The sequence below is a fragment of the Pan paniscus genome, chromosome 19, assembly GCF_029289425.2.
Source record: "Pan paniscus chromosome 19, NHGRI_mPanPan1-v2.0_pri, whole genome shotgun sequence".
NCBI lineage: Eukaryota > Metazoa > Chordata > Mammalia > Primates > Hominidae > Pan > Pan paniscus.
This window is the reverse complement of record NC_073268.2, coordinates 63807865-63828185: the sequence shown is the minus strand read 5'-3', so window position 1 is coordinate 63828185 and position 20321 is coordinate 63807865. Positions and strand designations below refer to the sequence as shown.

Sequence of the window (20321 nt, the reverse complement as noted above, 5' to 3'; positions counted from 1 at the left end):
TAATTAGAAAGAAAACACACTGCGAAGTAATTGCAAACATTACTAAGTGTACCAGCACCTTGGAACCTTGCTACACAAATCACAGTCTGTGGGCCAGTGGCACTTGTATGCCCTGGGGTCGGCTAGAAATTCAGAAACCCAGGACAGATCCGAGACCTACTGAATCAGAGACTGCATGTTTATGAGGCGCTCTGGTAATGTGTGCACGTGGCAGGCAGAGCAGCACAGCTCTCATGCACGGCTTTGTCTCAGCGTAGCTTCATCATCTTCACAGGGCTCCAGCAAGAGGAAGGCATCATGGTGTTTGCTCACGATGGAAAAAGCTCATGAGTGAACCCCAAAGTGAAGTAATTTTCTCTAGTAATTCTAGAAGCAGAATGCTAGAGTAGAATTTAGTAATTCGAGTAGAGTCAAAGTGACTCCTATAGTATCATCATTGTGGCTCATAGGTACTCTGATAGGAAAGTCAAAGAGAACAAGGAAGGTTACGTCTCCATGCCCCAGGCCTAGCTGCGAACCACACCCCTAGCTGTGCCACACACCAGACGCAAGTGTGCCTTGAATAACAGAGCCCACACCAAGGCATTTATTCATTTTGTTCTTGGTCCAAGGCCAATGACTGGACCCTTGATCCCAAGAGGCACTGAACCGGAGAGAAGAAAGTGCATGCTGCACCGTAAAATGCATTTTTTTCTTTTTTTTTTTTTTTTTGAGACGGAGTCTCGCTCTGTCACCCAGGCTGGAGTGCAGTGGCGCAATCTCGGCTCACTGCAACCTCCACCTCCCGGGTTCAAGTGATTCTTCTGCCTCAGCCTCCCGAGTAGCTGGTACCACAGGCATGCGCCACCACCCCTGGCTAGTTTTTGTATTTTTAGTAGAGATGGGGTTTCACCATATCTGCCAGGCTAGTCTCGAACTCCTGACCTTGTGATCCGCCCGCCTCAGCCTCCCAAATGCAAATGCATTTCCAGCAAGAGCTCCCGCCTGACCGAGGAGGAGGGCGGCGTGCTGCTCTGTACACTGTGAAACTCCCTGAGCCCTGTGTGTCAGTGCTGATTTTGAGAAATTGCTTCAGGAACTTCCACAGCATTGGGAAACAGAGTAGGTGAAGGGGGCTGTACCTTCTCTCTATGGCAGCCCAAGAGCTTGAAATTGGAACTTTTTAGAACAGTATTGGTTAAGACCATGGATTGTGGGACAAGAATGCCTTTGTTGGCCGGGCGCGGTGCCTCACGCCTGCAATCCCAGCACTTTGGGAGGCCGAGGCGGGTGGATCACGAGGTCAGGAGATCGAGACCATCCTGGCTAACATGGTGAAACCCCGTCTCTACTAAAAATATAAAAAATTAGCCAGGCGTGGTGGCAGGCGCCTGTAGTCCCAGCTACTCGGGAGGCTGAGGCAGGAGAATGGCATGAACCAGGGAGGCAGAGCTTGCAGTGAGCAGAGATCGCACCACTGCACTCCATCCTGGGCGACAGAGCAAGACTCCATCTCAAAAAAAAAAAAAATGCCTTTGCTGTCATCCCAGCTCAACTACTTATTAGCTATGTAATCGTAGACAAGTCGGTTATCCTGCGCTTGCCTCCGTGTCTTCATCTGTAAAATGGAGATAACGATTGTACCTTTACCAAGTTGTTATGAGGAATAAATATGTCAAAATATGTAAAGCACTTAGAATAGAGATGGGCGTAGAGAGCCAAATATTAATATGGGCTATGGTGGTGATGAAGATAATGATGATGATGATGATGATCCCTGAGGATCTGATGTCTTTCCTTCTAGTAGCCTTGGAAAAGATGAGGAAGAGGGAGGAAAGGAACAGAAGGAAAGAACAGGTGGCATTTCCTGAGCAACAGGCTGTCCAGCAAAATGGCGACAAGCAGAGTCTCTGGAATGAGAGGAGACTGAATTCTGGCTTCGCCGCTCCACCACTGTGGACCTCATGGAAGGTTCTCATTTTCTCTGCCATCAGTCTTCTCAGTTGTAAAGGGTATAAAAATACCTCCCCGCAGGGGGACTGTGCTGATCAAAAGAGACAATGCTCTAAATCATGGAGGCTGGCCACAGCGAGTGCTCAGAAGAGGCGGTATTTTTCAGAGTTAGGTCTAAGGACTGTCACTTTCGTCACAAAATAATTCCAAACTACAGGAATGAGAGACCGTATTATCTGATGACAATGCAATAAAACTATGTAAAAAAAAATAGCAAGATTAGAAAACAACAACAAAGCCCTTGCTTATAAACATATAAAGATTTTCTTTGAAACAATTCTTGGTTCGAAGATCAAATGAAAACCCAAATAGCAAAACATAATGAAAATAGCAGAAATAAAATCACCACAAATAAGAACCTGTGGAATATGGTTAGACCACCAGTGTAAGGAAAAATAAATGTCTGGTGGGTTAAATATTTCACTGTCTTTTTTTGTTTGTTTGTTTTGGTTTTTGAGACAGAGTCTCGCTCTCTTGCCCAGGCTGGAGTGCAGTGCTGCGATCTCAGCTCACTGCAACCTCTGCCTTCTGGGTTCAAGCGATTCTCCTGCTTTGGCCTCCCAAGTAGCTTGGATTACAGGCACACACCACCACACCCAGCTAAGTTTTGTATTTTTAGTAGAGACGAGGTTTCACTATGTTGGCCAGGCTGGTCTTGAACTCCTGACCTCGTGATCTGCCCGCCTGGGCCTCCCAAAGTGCTGGGATTACAGGCGTGAGCCACCACGGCCGGCCTTCACTATTTTAAAAACAAAAACAAAAATAAACACCTGAAACAAAAAAAAAAGTAAGAAAAAACCCTTTAGGTGATTTAAAAAAAAAGATCTAAATCAGCTCCAAAATCTAGGCTTCTTATGGGAAATATCACTGTACAGAAAAACAGCAAGAAAAAATAGACAAACAAGCAAAAAAAATTACAAAGAACAAAACTAAAAGACAAACGACAATCTAGGAAAAATATCTGCAATTAAAATGAAAAATGATTCATCTCCCTGATAGATAAAGAATCTATGGTCAGTGGGGAAAGGGTATGAGTTAATCAGTTCACAGAAAGTACAACAATGATTTATATGTATATTTTACATACTCAACCTGGGTTATGGAGAAAAGCAAATTAAAAACAAAATATCATTTTCCCCCACTCACTAACAATTTCAAATCTTGATAACACACAATGTTGATAAGCATTTAGAGAACAGGCATTATTCATAGATGCTGTTGATGGGTGCTCTCTCCGGAAAGCAATTTGGAAATATCCATCAAGATGAATAATACCCTTTGACTCAGCAACTATATTCTCTCTATATGCAGATCTGGTCTTAGGCACACACAAAGATGCAGGTACAATAACACAGCTTCACTGGCTGGCAAGCACTCTGAAACAATCTAAGAGTCCTAAACCTCAGTTAAGGGAATGATGAAACAAATTTGGGTACAATCATACAACTGGACACTGGCCAGCCATTAAAAAGTTTGATATGCATGAATGGATGGGCAAAAAGATTTACAGAAATGAAAAAGAGGTATTTCCAAGATACATTAAATAAGTTCAGAAGACAGATTGTACGATCAAATGTATATAAATTTAAATATTTAAAAATCAAAACACTAGGAAGAGATGGTGATTATTTCTGTGAATAGCATTTTATATTCTTGTCTGCTGATTAAAATATTTTGCCATGTACCAATACTGTTTTTGCAATATAATTGTTTTTTGAGGTAGAGTCTCTCTCTGTCACCCAGGCTGGAATGCAATGGTGTGATCATAGTTCACCGCAGTCTTAACCTCCCGGGTTCAAGCCATCCTCCACCTTAGCCTCCTGAGTAGCTGATTCTACAGGCGTGCACCACCATGCCTAGCTAATTTTTTCAAATTTTTTTGTAGAGATGAGGTACTATGTTGCCCAGGCCGGTCTCGAACTCCTGGGCTCAACTGATCCTCCTGCCTCAGCCTCTCAGATTGCCGGGATTACAGGTGTTAGCCACTGCACCTGACCTATAATTTATTTTTTTAATAACTTAATAATTTAAACAGATCTCTTCCCCTTCTGTGCCCCCGCCCCCTTCTCTCTACCAATAAATATACTGTGCCCTCTACTTCTGGATCCTGTAATTTATTATTGTGCATTATAAGATTTGTATAATAAATGTTATCCATTATATTATTTTTTATTGACTTATTTCTATCTTACCTTATTTTGAAATGTAAGGTGGCTGCTTTCTTCTATAATGAAGGAATCGTAACAGGTTCACCAGAAATTGAGGTGAAAGGGACCTACAGACCAAACTCTAATACTACGGCACACATTCTAATTCCAGAGGCAACATGCGTGTCCTCTCGTGCAGTGAAACGTGGTGGCTTCCTTTAGGTCTAGTTACCGAGGTTTTCACTGGTTCTACCAGGCCTTCTCTTCCTCTTTGTGTATTAGCTAACTTTGACCACTAGGTGGAAGCAGAAACCAACTCATTGGGAGACTATTCCCAAGAGACTGAAATCTGGTTATTTCTTTAAACAAAGTGTCAGCCTCTGTTCCCAGGGCAGGAGCCCATCCCCATAGGTGAACCTTCAGAGAGAGCACTGCTTCCTGGGGAAGTGGGCAGCTTGGGTGAGCTGTGTGCTTCTGTGGGCTCTGAACAGGGACAGGGCCCTGAGCTCTCAGTGCATGAAGGAGTTTGTCCACCTCCTGGTCAGAGATCTGGGGCTTGGACGGAAAACAAAAAAAGCCATGACCAGGGAGAGAGTAAGGAGTCCAGCCTCTACCATGCCCCAGAACTAGCCCGGCCTGTGTCCTTCCTCTGACCCCCAAAGTCTCTTTCTTTGAGATCTCTGGGTGTGGGTCAGAGAGGAGGGAAGAGGGGGTACCTCCTGGGAAACAAGGGAAGTAATTTCCTCACTGTAGTCTTGCAAAGGAGAGATGCACCCTCGCCAGTCACCTCATCTCCTAGCCCCGTGCCCTCTCCTTCTGTGTGCACTGACCAGGCCAGGCGGGTGCCTGGCACTCACCAGCCTGTGTGGACTTTCTCCGCGCCTTCTTGATGTCCTCCTCTGTCTTGTTGCTCAGCTTGATCTCCAGCTGCTGGGTCTTCATCTCCAGGTCTCTCTGCCGCTCTGTGAGGGCTTTCCGGGCCTGGGGTCCAAGGACACGGAGAAGCTGCTCATAAAGCTCGGAGCCAGTGGGCCTCCTGGGCCACGCAGCCCAGCTTCCCTTTGGAGTCCTTTTGCCCCTTGTTTGTGTGGATGATGCCACAGTGGTCCAGAGAGGCCCAGCAGCCAGAGTGGCACCACCCAGCTAGGTAGAGGCTACAACCCAACTCTTTTCGTCCTTGCCTCTTCCAGTGACATCTGGACTCAGCCTACCTCAATCTCTCAAACCACGTTCTTTTCCCAATGGAGCCTGTACAAAGACTGGGGACCTAGGCAGTCCTAAAGTCACAGCCCCTCTGCTTGGAAGGGACCACAAAGGCCACCTGTGTCACCTCCCTGCAGCACTTAATAGGATGTAGCAACAGCCCTCCCGTTCTGGAGCTGGACAAGCCTCGGCCCTCTCGTTCCCCTCACTGTACTGCCTTTCCTCCAGGCCACCACTGGCATCTCTGTGGTCCTTGGGTGGCGGCAGCTGGCTGGGCCCAGGGTGTCCCAGCAGTTTGAGCCCCCTTCTCCTGTCTAAGGCACTGAGGGCTGGGAATCAGTCCCTGGGGCACACTCTCTTCCCTCTAAGGCTGAACATCAGTTCCCTGGAGGTGAGACCACCCAGGACTCAGCCTCATCCCTGAGCAGGAAGGAGAGCAGGGAGGGGGTGACTGAGTCAGGACGACTCTGCCAGGTGAGGCTTAAACACAGGGCCCCACGTGAACCAGCAACAGCACTGCTAGGCTCGGGGTTTAACTGGTCGCCAACAGCCACTCGACTGCCCACTGCAGCTGCAGCCTCTCCTCGCACCCCTGGCCCTCTGGGTGGTCATTCCAGCACCACAGGGAGGCAGCTCCTATCTGCCCTTGGATGGGTGGGGTGCTCCAGCGTAGGCATGAGGCTTGGACATCCCCCTATTCCCCTACCTGGGGACAAAGACTCAGCCTTGGCATATGGAGCCACTGCTGGCTTCCCAGTCCCCCCTCTTCCAGGCAGTCCCCCATCCACCTGCCCTGGCCCAGCGTCCTGGGCCTCTCACCTTCTCCACTGAGGCATAGCGGCTGGCGAGCTGCTTGCGAAGGTCGGCAATGTGGTGGTCGCACTTCTTCATGTCTTTCTTGAAGTTCTCACGGAAGTTCATCAGGGGCTTCTCCACCTCGCTGTGAAGCTGTTGGGAGAGTGGAGACGCACACTCAGGACCCAGGGCATCAGCTGTAAGCCAGTGCAGGGAGGAGGGATGGGAGGGGCACCCCCACTTCCCCAGGCAAGTGAGGATGAGTCTGGGGTAGCGACCTGGCAGGAAGGTGAGAGACACCCCCTGACACGTGGCTGCCTATCAGGTCTCAGCTTAGGCAGGTCACCTTAGCTCAGGAGGCCTTCACACACGTCTACAGGATAAGTGGTTAGCAACTAGAGCCTTCTGATTTCCCCATCTGTTAACTACTTTTTTCTGAGCTTCTGCAGCTTTTAAATTTTTAGAATTTTTTACTATTTATGGTTTATAATATGCTGTTTTGAAATATGTATATATTGTGGAATGGCTAAATCAAGTTAATAATCAATGGGCTGGGCACGGTGGCTCATGCCTGTAATCCCAGCACTTTGGGAGGCCGAGGCAGGTGGATCACCTGAGGTCAGGAGTTCGAGACCAGCCTGGCCAACATGGTGAAACCCCATCTCTACTACATACATACATACACACACACACACACACACACACACACACACACAAATTAGCTGGGCGTGGTGGCAGGTGCCTGTAATCCCAGCTACTCAGGAGGCTGAGGCAGGAAATCACTTGAACCTGGGAGGTTGCAGTGAGCCGAGATTGTTCCACTGCACTTCAGCCTGGGTGACAGAGTGAGACTCGGTCTCAAAAACAAACAAACAAACAAACAAAAAACAATAATAATAAATGACCTCACACACTTATTTTATCCCACAGTTTCCTGCACGGCTTTGTTCTTGTGTCTCTCTCCCTTATTTTCCAAACTGAGAGCTTTCTGGGGACAGAAACCACATCAGCGTCTGTGTCTCCAAGCACTCAGCACAGTGACTGGGGTACGCAGCTTCAGTAAAGAACAGTCGAATGAATGCCGTTCAATTAGACGGTCTCAGGTCAGTCCTATTTATCGAACATCTACTCCATGGCAGGTGCTGAGAATACAAAGGTGAGCTAGACAGGGTCCAAACCTCGAGGAACTGATGGTGGGAACTGCTGGAGACCTGCTGGAAACTCACAAGGGCAACTGTCCCGCATTGCGCTCATAAAGACATTCTCAGCTTGCTGGGCTGCCTGGAGCACAGGCAAAGGGAACCGCCCTGTATCCCAGGGGCCAGAGAAAAGGGTTTATGCTGTCAGAAGAGCTGGGCGGCATCAGGGTTTTAAGCTTTTTTCTTCTCTTTTATTCCTTCCCTCTTTCCCATCCCACCCCCCTTTAAAAGAACTTTTCCTTAAAATTTGTTCTTTTTGTTTGTGAGCATAACATTTATTTATTTTATTTTTATTTATTTTTTTGAGACGGAGTCTCACTCTGTCGCCCAGGCTGGAGTGCGGTGGCGCGATCTCGGCTCACTGCAAGCCTCACCTCCCGGGTTCACGCCATTCTCCTGTCTCAGCCTCCCGAGTAGCTGGGACTACAGGCGCCCGCCACCACGCCTGGCTAATTTTTTTTTTTTTTTTTTTTTTGTATTTTTAGTAGAGATGGGGTTTCACTGTGTTAGTCAGGATGGTCTCGATCTCCTGACCTCGTGATCCGCCCGCCTCGGCCTCCCAAAGTGCTGGGATTACAGGCGTGAGCCACCGCGCCCAGCCCATAACATTTATAAGAAAACAGATCAACGGGACCTGCTGTGGTCAAAGCCAGGTGTCACCCTAGCCCTGTGCACCCCTCCCACCCCACTGCCTGGAATCAGGCAACTCTCTTCAACCTATGCCCACCTCACCACCGCAAATCTGCCTCCACCGGTCTCAGAGGTGTCCCTAGGGAGCACAGCTCAACTTCCCTGGACAGATGATGTCCCAACGAGGGTTCTGTGACTTCTCTCCTCTCCCTCAGGTTTTTGCTGTACAATATCTTTTTCTCTGGATACAACCAGGACTTAGGTGTCCCTATTCTAAGCAACTGACTTACACGGGGCTGGGAGCTCCAAGCGGGCAGGGGCCCCATCTGGGTTGAGCACTGCTGTGCCCAGTGTCTGACCTGGGCTGGGGCTGGGTGGGCGCCCCTTCTGTATTTGTAGAGAGAATGACAAACTCTTCAGAGCTCAATCCCCTGGGTGACAAGAAGACAGCTTTGTCGCTGGATGACCTTCACAGACTAACAGAGAACTGGCCATCCAAACACCCCTCTCTCCTCCTCGTGTTAGTTGTAAATATGTCCTACTATTTTTTTTGAGCCCCTGGAACCTTCCCTGTATAGGAAAACATCCCCATCTGGTGGCAGTTTGCAGGATGCTACAAAAATCTTGAGAGCTTACGAGAATAAATAAACCCCTTTCCCATGTATATAGGTTTGGCATTTGCTGAGTAGGAGCAGCTGTACGACTCCGGGAATCTGGGAGAGTTAGCTCAGCCTGCTGACTCAGAAACTCCGGGGTCTCTAAGGACATGGAAAGCAAGTGACTTTCAGGCTTTAATATGCCCAGGAATGACCTGAAGAGTTTTCAACATTAAGGTTTCCTGGACCCCAGCCCCAGGTTCTGTGGTCTGGGGAAAAGCCCATGAACCTGCCAATATGCCAGGAAGCTTTCCCCAAATTCAAATGACATTCTGGAAACGTGACGCTGCTAACTATCACAAGTGATTTGATTCCACAGATGAGGATGCCTGGCATCTCCATCTCGCTACAGACATCAAGTATTTTATTTATTTATTTATTTTTTTGAGACGGAGTCTCACTCTGTCTCCCAGGCTGGAGTGCAATGGCGCAATCTTGGCTCACTGCAAGCTCCACCTCCCAGGTTCAAGCCGTTCTCCTGCCTCAGCCTCCCGAGTAGCTGGGATTACAGGCACCTGCCACCAAACCTGGCTAATTTTTTTTGTATTTTTAGTAGAGACGGGGTTTCACCATGTTAGCCAGGATGGTCTTGATCTCCTGACCTCATGATCCGCCCGCCTCAGCCTCCCGAAGTGCTGGGATTACAGGCGTGAGCCACTGTGCCCGGCGATATTAAGTACTTTTTAAAGACAGTTTTTTTTTTTTTTCCTTTAAAATGGTTAGGCTGGTATCTTTAGCACCCATTCTTAACTTTTAAGCATCTCTGTTGAACCAGGAATCAGAAGTCCCTCCTGAAAGTGTCCTGGCAGACTCAGGCCGGCCTGTCATGGCCCATCAGCTTTTCTTTCCAAAACTCTCGCTCTCTTTGCTTCCTTTTCATCTCACACATCAGAAGAGAATAAGAGAAATTCCAAGTTGGTAGGAATTTCAGACACTGTCTAGTCTGATATTTTTCAGACGGTGTGCGGCCGAGAGTTGTGAAATCGATTTAATGGGCCAGGACCAGCTTTTTGGTGAGAACAGACCAGACTTGAACAGAAAATACCAGAGTACATTTTAAGTAGGAGGATAAATACTGTTTTATGAAACGTTTGTTTCAGCTACAGATGTGTGTGAATGTCTGTGTGCAGATATCGGAGTGCATACCTACAGACAGGTTCTGAATGCTCACATAAAATGCATCATTGTAAGTCACTGTCAGATAAGTGTAAAGAGACTGATCTGGTCTGAATTCTTCATTTCATATGTGAAGAAATGAAACCCCAGGGGAGCTAAGTGACTTGCTCAAGGTCACAGAGCTTGTTAGTGACAATACTGAGATACAACTCATGTCTCCTCACTCCTGTCCCCTAAATCTTCTGATGGAATGCAGAGCCTCTACCGCATGAGATTTTCTATCAGCAGAAGGAATTCTGCTCTTCTCCCTTCTTGAGCAGGAGCCAGGTATAACTTTCTTTGTATACGGCTCTCTCATTTCTTTAGCAATCTGTTGCTATTAGCAATGGCTTGAGCTAATGGACCAGAAAAACCACAAAAATTGCTGCAACAAAATTGCATTTCTTAAGCATTCGGAGCAGAATTTCAATAAGTCTTTTGGAGCAGACATTAAAAACGGTTTTCGGCATATGGAGCTATATTATTCATGGCAGTCAAATACATCCTTGGAGCCACTTTCTTCTCAAGGAATCGCCATAAAACCACTAGGCTGCTGCGATGACCACTTGAGGCCACCAACACTGACCAACAGGCTGGAAGCAGCCGAGAGCCTCTCGTAGCAAAGTCTGTTTTGCATGACAGGTCTTCATGAGCTTCCTGTCAACTGAATGGTGAGGTCCACCCTGTGTCCTGAACACTAACTTAAAATGTTCTGAGCATGTGGTTGTCCAGGGCCAGTCTGCAGCAGCCCATTGGCAACCCCTGGAAAGGCAGAGGCTCAAGAACAGGCTGTGTTTTCAATGCCATTGGTCTGCCAAAGCGGGGGAGCTGCTGGAAGAAAAGCTCTGGGGACCAAGTCTCCCATTCGCTCAGTCCTTTCCTTTGCATCCTCTGTGACTGAACCCACCTGGCTGTGTGACCATGGGCTGTGATCTCACGCCACCTCTTCTCACTGTGAAATGCGGATGCTATCTCGCGTGGTGGTTGACGGCAATGAGTTATATCCTGCACACAGCCATCCACACCACTTATGTCACCACTACCACGTCGGAGAGAGTTTTGCCACCTGTTGAGCACTCTAAACAATCAAGAATCAGGGGTCCTGCTGATGGGGAGTAAATGCCACCAAGATTCCCGGGGACCCAGCAGGTGACCTTTCCAAAGCTCACAACTCTGGCTCCCAGCCCCACCCCATCACAATGGCGGCCCGCCCAGGATCTTCCCAGTCAATGGAAGTTTCTACCACAGCAGAGAACGGAGCTGCTGGGGGCTCCGACAGGAGAAGGGAGGCCTTGGGGGGAAAGCTACTCATGATCTGCAGCTGAAAAATAACTTGCTGTTTTGGATGCAATGCAGGAAAAAGATCCATTCACGGAGTTCCCTTCTCTGCCAGGACTTGAGTAGCAATTTTCTACTGAAGCGCTTGGTGTAATGAGGTTAGTTAGCATGCCTTCACTGGCTGGGAATTCTCACTCACATCTGGGTGTCAACTCAATCTTGGGGCACACTAAGCCATGGGGAGCTGTAGCAGCTCTGTTCCCTCTTCCAACCCAGCTCTTTAGAAAGTCCTTTCACGTGTCTCAGTCATCTGAGTCATTCATTCTGCCTTCTGTGTGCCGAGTACCACCACGGGGTACATCGTATGGGATCCCAAAGCAGGGACTTGTAATTGCAGTAGGAACGACACTAGGAAAGAGACAGGACCAGTGAGTGCTGAACGTGGAAGTCCCAGGAAGGAGCGACCATCTCTGAGGGATGCTACCTTCAAATGATCAAGGATGTGTTTAAAGAAGGGAGACTCAGCGTTTAGGCACTTTACCCTGCTGTGTCTGACTCGTGATGGTGGGAGGACAGAGGGAAGAGACAGGAGGCCAGGGTCACTGGGATGGTGCACTCTGAAAGGTACCCCCCACCTTTTTTTTTTTTTTTTTTTTTTGAGACAGAGTCTCACTCTGTTGCCAGGCTGGAGTGCAGTGGCGTGAACTCAGCTCACTGCAACTTCTGCCTCCAGGGTTCAAGAGATTCTCCTGCTTCAGCCTCCTGAGTAGCTGGGACTACAGGCATGCGCCACCAAGCCCAGCTAATTTTTGTATTTTTAGTAGAGATGGGGTTTCACCATGTTGGCCAGGATGGTCTTGATCTCATGACCTCATGATCCACCCACCTCAGCCTCTCAAAGTGCTGGGATTACAGGCGTGAGCCACCACGCCTGGCCCCTCTTTCTTTAAAAGGCAAGCCTGTTAATGGGTAGCCCCACCAATCATGTACACTTTAGAGTGGATTACTTCACTGAGAGATTTAGTTTATTTTTCATCTAAAAATTAGCTGAGAGTCGGAGAGAAAACCTGGAGGTATGTGCCAGGGAGTGGGGAAGGGAGAGTCACTTGGAAACATGGAGAAATCTTGAGAGAAAGGAGACCTGAAAAGACTGGGGGTGGGGTGGAGATAGTCAGAGGGCTCTGTTCATTCGTGACTCAATAAGAAAATATTTATTAAGCATCTACTACATGCAAGACACCATCCTGAGCCCTGAGGATGGGAATAGGACAGAAACACCCTGCCCTCGAGTCCTGGCACTAGTATCTTCAGAATTAAATGAAAGAGGGATGCTTTATGGTCGGGAGTGGTGGCTCACGCCTATAATCCTAGCACTTTGGGAGGCGGAGGAGGGTGGATCATGAGGTGAGGAGTTCAACACCAGCCTGGCCAACATGGTGAAACCCCATCTCTACTAAAAATACAAACAATTAGCTGGGTGTGGTGGCAGGCGCCTGTAGTCCCAGCTACTCGGGAGGCTGAGGCAGGAGAATCACTTGAACCCGGGAGGCGGAGCTTGCAGTGAGCTGAGATCGCACCACTGCACTCCAGCCTGGGCGACAAAGCAAGACTCTGTCTCAAAATAAATAAATAAATAAATAAATAAGGACCCTTTACTTGTTCCGAAATTTTGCAACAACCACAAATTTAAAAAAAATTCTCCCTTTGGCATAACCTAATGTTCCCTGACACTAGGAAGAGACAGGACATCCTACGCCATCCCTTTGAAAGTCAGGCAAAAAGAAAGCAGGGCTTCATCACTCAGGGCTGCCCTGAGAAACTGGGCAGGTGTGCTAAGGCCTGCTCCTAACGGCTCCCAAGAGCTGAATGTTAAATTTTCAGGAATTCTGTTTGCTGGTTGTTAAACACGGCCATTATCAAAAAGGAAATGATATAAACTTATAATTGAATAAATTATATTAAAAACGAAGGTAATAGGCCAGGTATAGTGGCTCATGTCTGTGATCCCAGCATTTTGGGAGGTAGAGGCAGGAAGACTGCTTGAAGCCAGGAGGTTCAAGACCAGCCTGGGGAAAATAGCGAAACCCCATCTCTACAAAGAAATAAAAAATTACCCAGGCGTGGTTGCATACACCTGTTGTCCCAGCTACTTGGGAGGCTGAGGTGGGAGAATCGTTTGAGCCCAGGAGGCTGAGGCTGCAGTGAGCTATGATCATGCCACTGCACTCCAGCCTGGGCAACAGAGTGAGACCTTGTCTTTTTAAAAGTAACAAAAAATAAAAAACAAAGGCAATAAATACCTAGCACTTACCACCTCCTAACTACACTTTACTATTTTCCATGCTCTTGGTGGATATTGATGGTTATTTGTGCTACTGTGTCTATACAAAAATGCACCACCTCATGGTGAGCCACTGGGCATCTCTTCCCAACTCCGTATTCCGTGACTTCATGTTGATAGCCTGAAGTTTACACCAGGGAAAATGGCAAACGGCAAACTGGAGAGACAGTTGTTAACTATTTTTTAGTACCCCAGTGTGTAAGACCAACTGAGAGTGGCTGCAGGGAGGGGTTACCTTGGCAGAGAACTTGAGGTGAACTTCTGCTTCGTCCGCCAGGCTCTTCTTCACCTGGGCCCACGCCTCTCCCAAGGAGCTGCAACACAAAGACCATGAGACTCAGGTCAGAAGCCAAAGCCCTTCCTGAGGCAGGACGGTGGGGCTCCACCCCAGGTCTCGGGGAGGTATATGACAGCTGAGAATGTGGACGCGGATGAGGCAGAAGTCAGGCAGAAACCAGACATGAGCATCACGTTTCAACTCACAGAGTCAGATGAGCCATCAAGGTCCAAGTGAGCTCACCTTACCTCTGGAGCTAAGGGAACAGATTGTGGCACACAGCCAAGAGGTGGGGGGGGGGGTGGGGATTCCTAGAAATCCAGAGGCTTGAAAGGACCCAGGAAGGTGCAGGAAGCAGGTGTGGGACATTCCAAAGCCTCAGCTGCAGTGAGGGCCTTGACCCCTGGGCCATCACTGTTCCCAGAGCTTTCACATCACCCCTCCCTGGTTTGCTGATGAGGGGTGCAAGCATCTGCTAATAAATCAAGGAAGGAAAACAGGTTCTATTCCAGGGAGAAGCTCTTTTCATTTGTTTATTAGTTTGTTCCTTGAGACAGTCTTGCTCTGTCGCCTAGGCTGGAGTACAATGGCGCGATCTTGGCTCATGGCAACCTCTGCCTCCTGGGTTCAAGCGATTCTCCTGCCTCAGCCTCCCGAGTAGCTGGGATTACAGGCGTGTGCCACCACATCTGGCTAATTTTTATATTTTTAATAGAGACGGGGTTTTGCCGTGTTGGCCAGGCCGGTCTCGAACTCCTGACCAACTGAGAGTGGCTGCAGGGAGGGGCTACCTCGGCCTCCCAAAGTGCTGGGATTACAGGCATAAGCCACCATGCCCAGCCGGAGAAGCTCTTTTCAAACAGCAGGTACCACACAGCGCTGCTTATGGGAAAAACCCAGCTCCTTGGCTTCCAGGAGGGGGGAAGATGGACTGTGTGGGTCTACTGACCTAGATGCAGCCACAGGGCAGAGAAGGCTCCCACGGCCATCCTAGGAAGCACGGTCTCCTCTAGCACTGCTTCTCTAGCTGTGAGCCCTGATGCTGCCCACAGCTTACTAGAGAAGGGCCAAGTCCTCTTAGCGGCATCACTTCTCTACTCCAAGGAGAGGCTTCACGTAGAAGAAATCTCCTGAAGTCCCTAAGACTTGCCAATGCAGGCCCCAGGCTACATTCTCTATGATTTGGAGCTCTTTAACCGCATGACCCTTCCAAGTGATACCCCCGCTTTCTTGCTCCCAGCATTCTTCAACACAGCCAGTAAATCCAGGCTGAATGTTCCGTTAACTTAATATCATCCAAAAGCCACTTCCCCCAGAGAATTCATTAAAGTCGAGTGGCAAAAGCTGAATAAAAGACAGCATGTGGTGAGGCTTCTGGGTCTGGAGCAGAGCAGCCAGCAGCGAAGAATTGCCCAATAGTGCACAGCAGATCCCTCTGATGGCTGGCCAGGCCTGTGTGGTGGTGGCGGTGGCTCAGGCTGAGGTGGGTGTTTATGGGAAATGACTGCCTGATTTTATCTAGGAGTCTAGCAGCAAAGAAAGGTCCCCTCAGTGATCCTGGCAGGGGAAGCCACCAGAGAAGCATTGGAGTATGAAACGGGGCAATCCAAGCTGTTGACAATTGTCTCTGCCTGAAGGGCCTGAGATCCAGGAAGCTGTGCTGGGGCACTCCATACCCTCTGGGTGGCTTGGGTGCCCCACCTGATTCAACAGGTGGGTAGGAGGTCCAGGGGTGGCAGGAGTAGTCCTGGCAGTTACACAGATCAGCGGAACAGAACACAGAGTCACCCAGCTAGGGCCGATTGACTGCAGCAAAGAGGTTAGGGTGTTTCCATGGGGGAAACAGATGATCTTTTTAACAAATGGTGCAGAGACAACCGTACATCCATAGGAGGAAAAAGAATCTTGGCCCTACCTCACACCATACACACAAATTATCTCAAGATGCCTCCTAGCTCGAGGGTGAAAGCCAACACTATTCGAAGCATACCGAGGTTGTCCTGGGAGGAGTGGGAACTGGATTAAAGGGAGGTGAGAGGGGTTTGCCCCTGCAGCTGAGCCACACACAGCAGCCTGTGGGAGGTATGAACAAGAGCCACAGAGCCAAAAAGGCCCCAGGTGGTGCCCAGACTTTGTATGAGCACATGCATCTTTCCACAGAGCTGTCAGTCTACTGTTAGCAGAGCACATAGCAGGTAAATGGCCCAGGGACAGCCGTGGTGGCCTGAGAATGTCATCTCTGGGCAACTGGGAGGAAAGGAAGAACCATGGTTTTCCCCCACCCAACACAACGTCCTCAGCTCTACCTCCAGGCCAGACACTGCTAAGTGGGAAGACATGTCTCCAGACATTCAGATGGGCCCCTCTGAGCCAGTGCATCCTTGGTGAATGCCTCCCTGCTCTCCAATATTCCAGGCTCTTTGGAGTCACATCACCATTTATTAAAAAGCTACTTACAAATTCTCTCATTTGAAAAGAGATTTTTCATCTGATAAACGGTTAATGAAAAACAAAACAAAACCTGAGGTGCATCTCTGTTCCAACATACAGTTTCAGGTATGCCAAATCAAAATGCATGTTGTTTTCATGACTCCCAACTAGGAAAACCAAAATCCCATTTCCTTTCCACATAGGAGAGAAAAACTAAAGGCAGAATAAACAACCGAATTCTGTTTATTTACCAATGTGCACATGTCCTGTGAAATCTAATTTGTATACAGAAGTTGAATTGCAAAAGCCTCTCCAGCCTCCCTGAGCAGCATCTTCCTCAACTGCTCCAAATTTCTAGACTCCTGCTTTGCTTTGAAAGTCTTCAAGGAGATAGGGTTAAATGTCCAAAGCTGTGTGTAAATGTAAATCAGTGTCTTTGCACGTTGTACGTAGGGGGCTCATGTGTTCATGTTCCAGTGCCTGCTGCAGGAGTGTGTGCATGGGGCTGCTGTGCATGCATGCACACACAGAGTAATGTGTACACCTACGGGGCAGTGGCCCTGATGCATGTATGTGAGCTTGTGTTGTGTTTGTCTCTGTGTTTGTCTGGGCATGTGTGTACAGTATGGTAGTGTGGGCCTGACTTATGGAGCTGGACTGCTCGGGTGAGGAGCATATGCTGTGCATGTTGGCCAGGACACAGTGTCCTTGGCAGCAGCCCAGGCTGGAGAGATGGAAGCCGGAAGACTCCGGAGCGGCACAGTGGTTGCAGGGCACGGGGATACTTAGGAAAGCCCCTTGCCAGGCAGCAAGAGTTGCTCCTCTATGTGCCCCCTTCCTGCCCCTATCTCAGGCCCTGTGCATGGAGCAGAAGGAGGCCAGGAATGAACTAACCTCATTTACATCTGTGGAAGGGACGCTGGTCTTGCTGGGCCGCCCTGCGGTCTGTGGCTGGCAGGGAGGGTGAGAACCATTCAAAGGAGGCCGCCTGGCTGCACAGCCAACCCATGTGGAGGGCTTAATCAAAGCCACATTTGGGTTGGCAAAATCTCAGTCTCCTGCAGGATTTCAAGCCACGAAGGCAGATTTGGACTGGTTTAACATCACGGCTCGCTGACGACCACAACCATCCCACAACAGAACGGCTTCCTTCCTTGGGGGTTCATTCCCCCTTGGAGAAGGAATTCAAACAGACCAGCACCAGAGGGAGGTCGGAACGGAGAGGACCTCTGGGGACCTTTTCAACTCTAACCTCCTGAGAGTCTTTGTGTTTTTTTTTACCGCGGTGAAATTCATATAACATAAAATTAACCGTTGAAAAGTGATCGATCCAGGCGCATTTAGGACAAGACCAAATCAAACGCCTGTTTTGTGAGTGCAACTACCACCTCTATCTAGTTCCAAAACATTTTCGTCATGCTAGTATGGACTAAAGGTTTATGTCCTGCCAAAATTCTTAGGTTAAAACCCTAACCCACAATGTGGCTGCATTTGGCAATGGGGCCTTTAAGGAAGTAATTAAGGTTAAATGAGGTCATAAGGGTGCAGCCCTGATCTGATAGGATTAGTGTCCTCATAAAAATAGACATTGGCCAGGCGCGATGGCTCACGCCTACAATTCCAGCACTTTGGGAGGCCAAGGAGGGTGGACTGCTTGAGTTCAGGGGTTCTACACCAGCCTGACCAACATGGTGAAACCCCGTCTCTACTAAAAATACAAAAAATTAGCCAGGTATGGTGGCACATGCCTGTAGTCCCAGCTACTTGGGAGGTGGAGGTTGCAGTGAGCTGAGATCAGGCCACTCCAGTCTGGGCGACAGAGCGAGACTCTGTCTCAAAAAATAAAAAAAAAATAAAAAAAAATAAACATCACAGAGCTCTCTCTCTCTCTCTCTCTGAGCACATACCAAGGAAAGGCTGCATGAACACACAATCAGAAGGCGGCCATCTGCAACCCAATGGGAGAGTCCTTACCAGGCACCAACCCTGCTGGCACCTTGATCTTGGACTTCCCAGCCTCCAGAGCCACGAGAAAATAAATGTCTGTAGTTTCAGCCACCCAGTCTGGGACATCTTGTTGTGGCAGCCCAAGCAGATGAATACACACCCCAAAAGGAAACCCGGTAACTTTTAAGCAGTCACAACCCATTCCCCTCCTTCCCCCGCCCCTGGCAAATGACAATCCACTTTCTGTTTCCATGGGTTTGCCTGTTCTGGGCATTTTACATAAATGGAATCATACACTATGAGACCTTTTGTGCCTGGCTTCTGTAACTTAGCAGAATGTTTTCGAGGCTCATCCACACAGTAGCATGTATTAGTGTTCCATTCCTTTTCATGGCTGAGTAATATTCCATTGTCTATCCATGGATATCCATTGTGCATACACCACCATTTGTTTATCCAGTCATCCCTGGGTGGAATGTGGGTTGTTTCCACCTTTTGGCTATTATGAATATTGCTGCTGTGTACATGTGTATACATGTATTAGTTTGAGTGCCTGTACTCAATTCTTTTGGGTATAAGCCTAGGAATGGAATTGCTGGGTCACATGGTAATTCTATGTTTAGCTTTTTGAGGAACAACCAGATTGTTTTCCACAGCGGCTGTACCATATTCCATTTCCCCCAGGGGTGCATAAGGGCTGAGACTTTTTTACCCACTTGGAGTCCTTCTGTGGCTGGGAGGGTTGGGTTAAGCTTCTCCCAGCCCAGGTCCCACTCAAGGAGGTCTGGACAGTCACAGCATTAGCGGGAAGGGAGCCTATGCCTCAAGCCCACAGGAGAGAGCTCCAGACAAAGCGGCCAGGTACAATACCCTCTCATACCCAGCTTCCTCCCAGCCTGCCCCTAGACAAAGGGGAGCTGGAGTGGGCATCTAGAGGCTGCTGCCCAGCTACCAGGGGTCAGACCAGAGGGGATTCTGACATACTTCAACATCTGGAACGTGGCTCTTGGTCACTAAAGAGAAGACAATGTGGAAGTGCCTTTTTTTTTTTTTTTTTGATGGAGTCTTGCTCTGTCGCCCAGGCTGGAGTGCAGTGGCCTGATCTCAGCTCACTGCAAGCTCCGCCTCCTGGGTTCACGCCATTCTCCTGCCTCAGCCTCCGAAGTAGCTGGGACTACAGGCACTCATCACCACGCCCGGCTAATTCTTGTATTTTTAGTAGAGATGGGGTTTCACTATGTGGGCCAGGCTGGTCTCGAACTCCTGACCTTGTGATCCACCCGCCTCGGCCTCCCAAAGTGCTGGGATAATGGGTGTGAGCCACCCGCCCGGCTGGAAGTGCCCTTTTGAGTGTGGATGCCCACACCTTGAGTCATGGGTGCCCACCTTGGGCCATGGGCATACACCCAAGTCATGAGCACCTACCTGAGCCATGAGTGCCCACCTTGAGCCAGGCCTATGGAGAGCTCCCCATTCAAAGTGGGGCCATGCCAGTGATCAGTGATGAGTGGCTGATTTCCCTTCCTCAGTGACCCCCCATCCTCCCCACTCCCACCTCTCTCCTACCTACTCACCCTTCCTCCTGTGAAGCCAAGGAGTTCTGAGAGAGCTTAGCTAAGTTCTTCGCATAGTCTTCTTCAATCTTTATCCTGCAAAGAGAGAAAACCCAACACACATCAGCTCTCCAGTGCCAGATCGTGGGTCTGCCCTGCTGCCCTGCACACCTCAGCCGTGGAAAGGAACCCACTAGACCATAAGCTCTGAAACCACATGACTTTTGTCTGTCTACCTGACATGCAGTAGGTGCTTAATAAATACTTGTTGGATAAATGAATGAACAAAACTGTCTGGACCTCCATCTCCTCATCTGCAAAGTGGGACATTTTCTCCTGTCTCCTAGAGCTGTGAAGACGAGAGCTGTCGTTTACACAGTTCCTAGCACAGAACGGGAAACATAAGACCCCTGAACCAATAAATGAATGAAGGAAGAAATGAACGTTTGCAACTCGTGATGGACTACCAGCAATCCCCAGTGCTGTCCCCTCTCCCTTCCAGCCCCAGAACTCCCAGGTGGCCTCGGACCCTCAGCAGCAGAACAGAACATCTCCCTACTGTCTCACACCCCCAAGGCCTCTGATTGTCAAGCCTGCTGGGTACAAGTACTTCCACGGAAACCTGGCAGTGCCCAGGGCTGCAGGTAGATTCTATTTCCCTGGAGAGGAAAGTTGCCTTGGATGTAGCTTCCGGCAGGCAGGCCTTTGACACATTTGC

General features: G+C 48.9%; 1 protein-coding gene across 4 annotated transcripts in view; it reads right to left on the bottom strand.

The window, feature by feature from the left end:
• Positions 1–20321, bottom strand: part of GAS7 (growth arrest specific 7) — a 288056-nt gene that overhangs the window by 9859 nt on the left and 257876 nt on the right. For all 4 annotated transcript variants that reach the window (XM_003818094.8, XM_008971336.5, XM_003818093.5 and 1 more), the window contains exons 8-11: positions 19625–19699; positions 13632–13710; positions 6162–6290; positions 4997–5120 (exon numbers count right to left, since the gene is read on the bottom strand). In XM_003818094.8, the coding sequence (XP_003818142.1) occupies positions 4997–5120; positions 6162–6290; positions 13632–13710; positions 19625–19699 (407 nt within the window). The remainder of the gene's footprint in view (positions 1–4996; positions 5121–6161; positions 6291–13631; positions 13711–19624; positions 19700–20321) is intronic.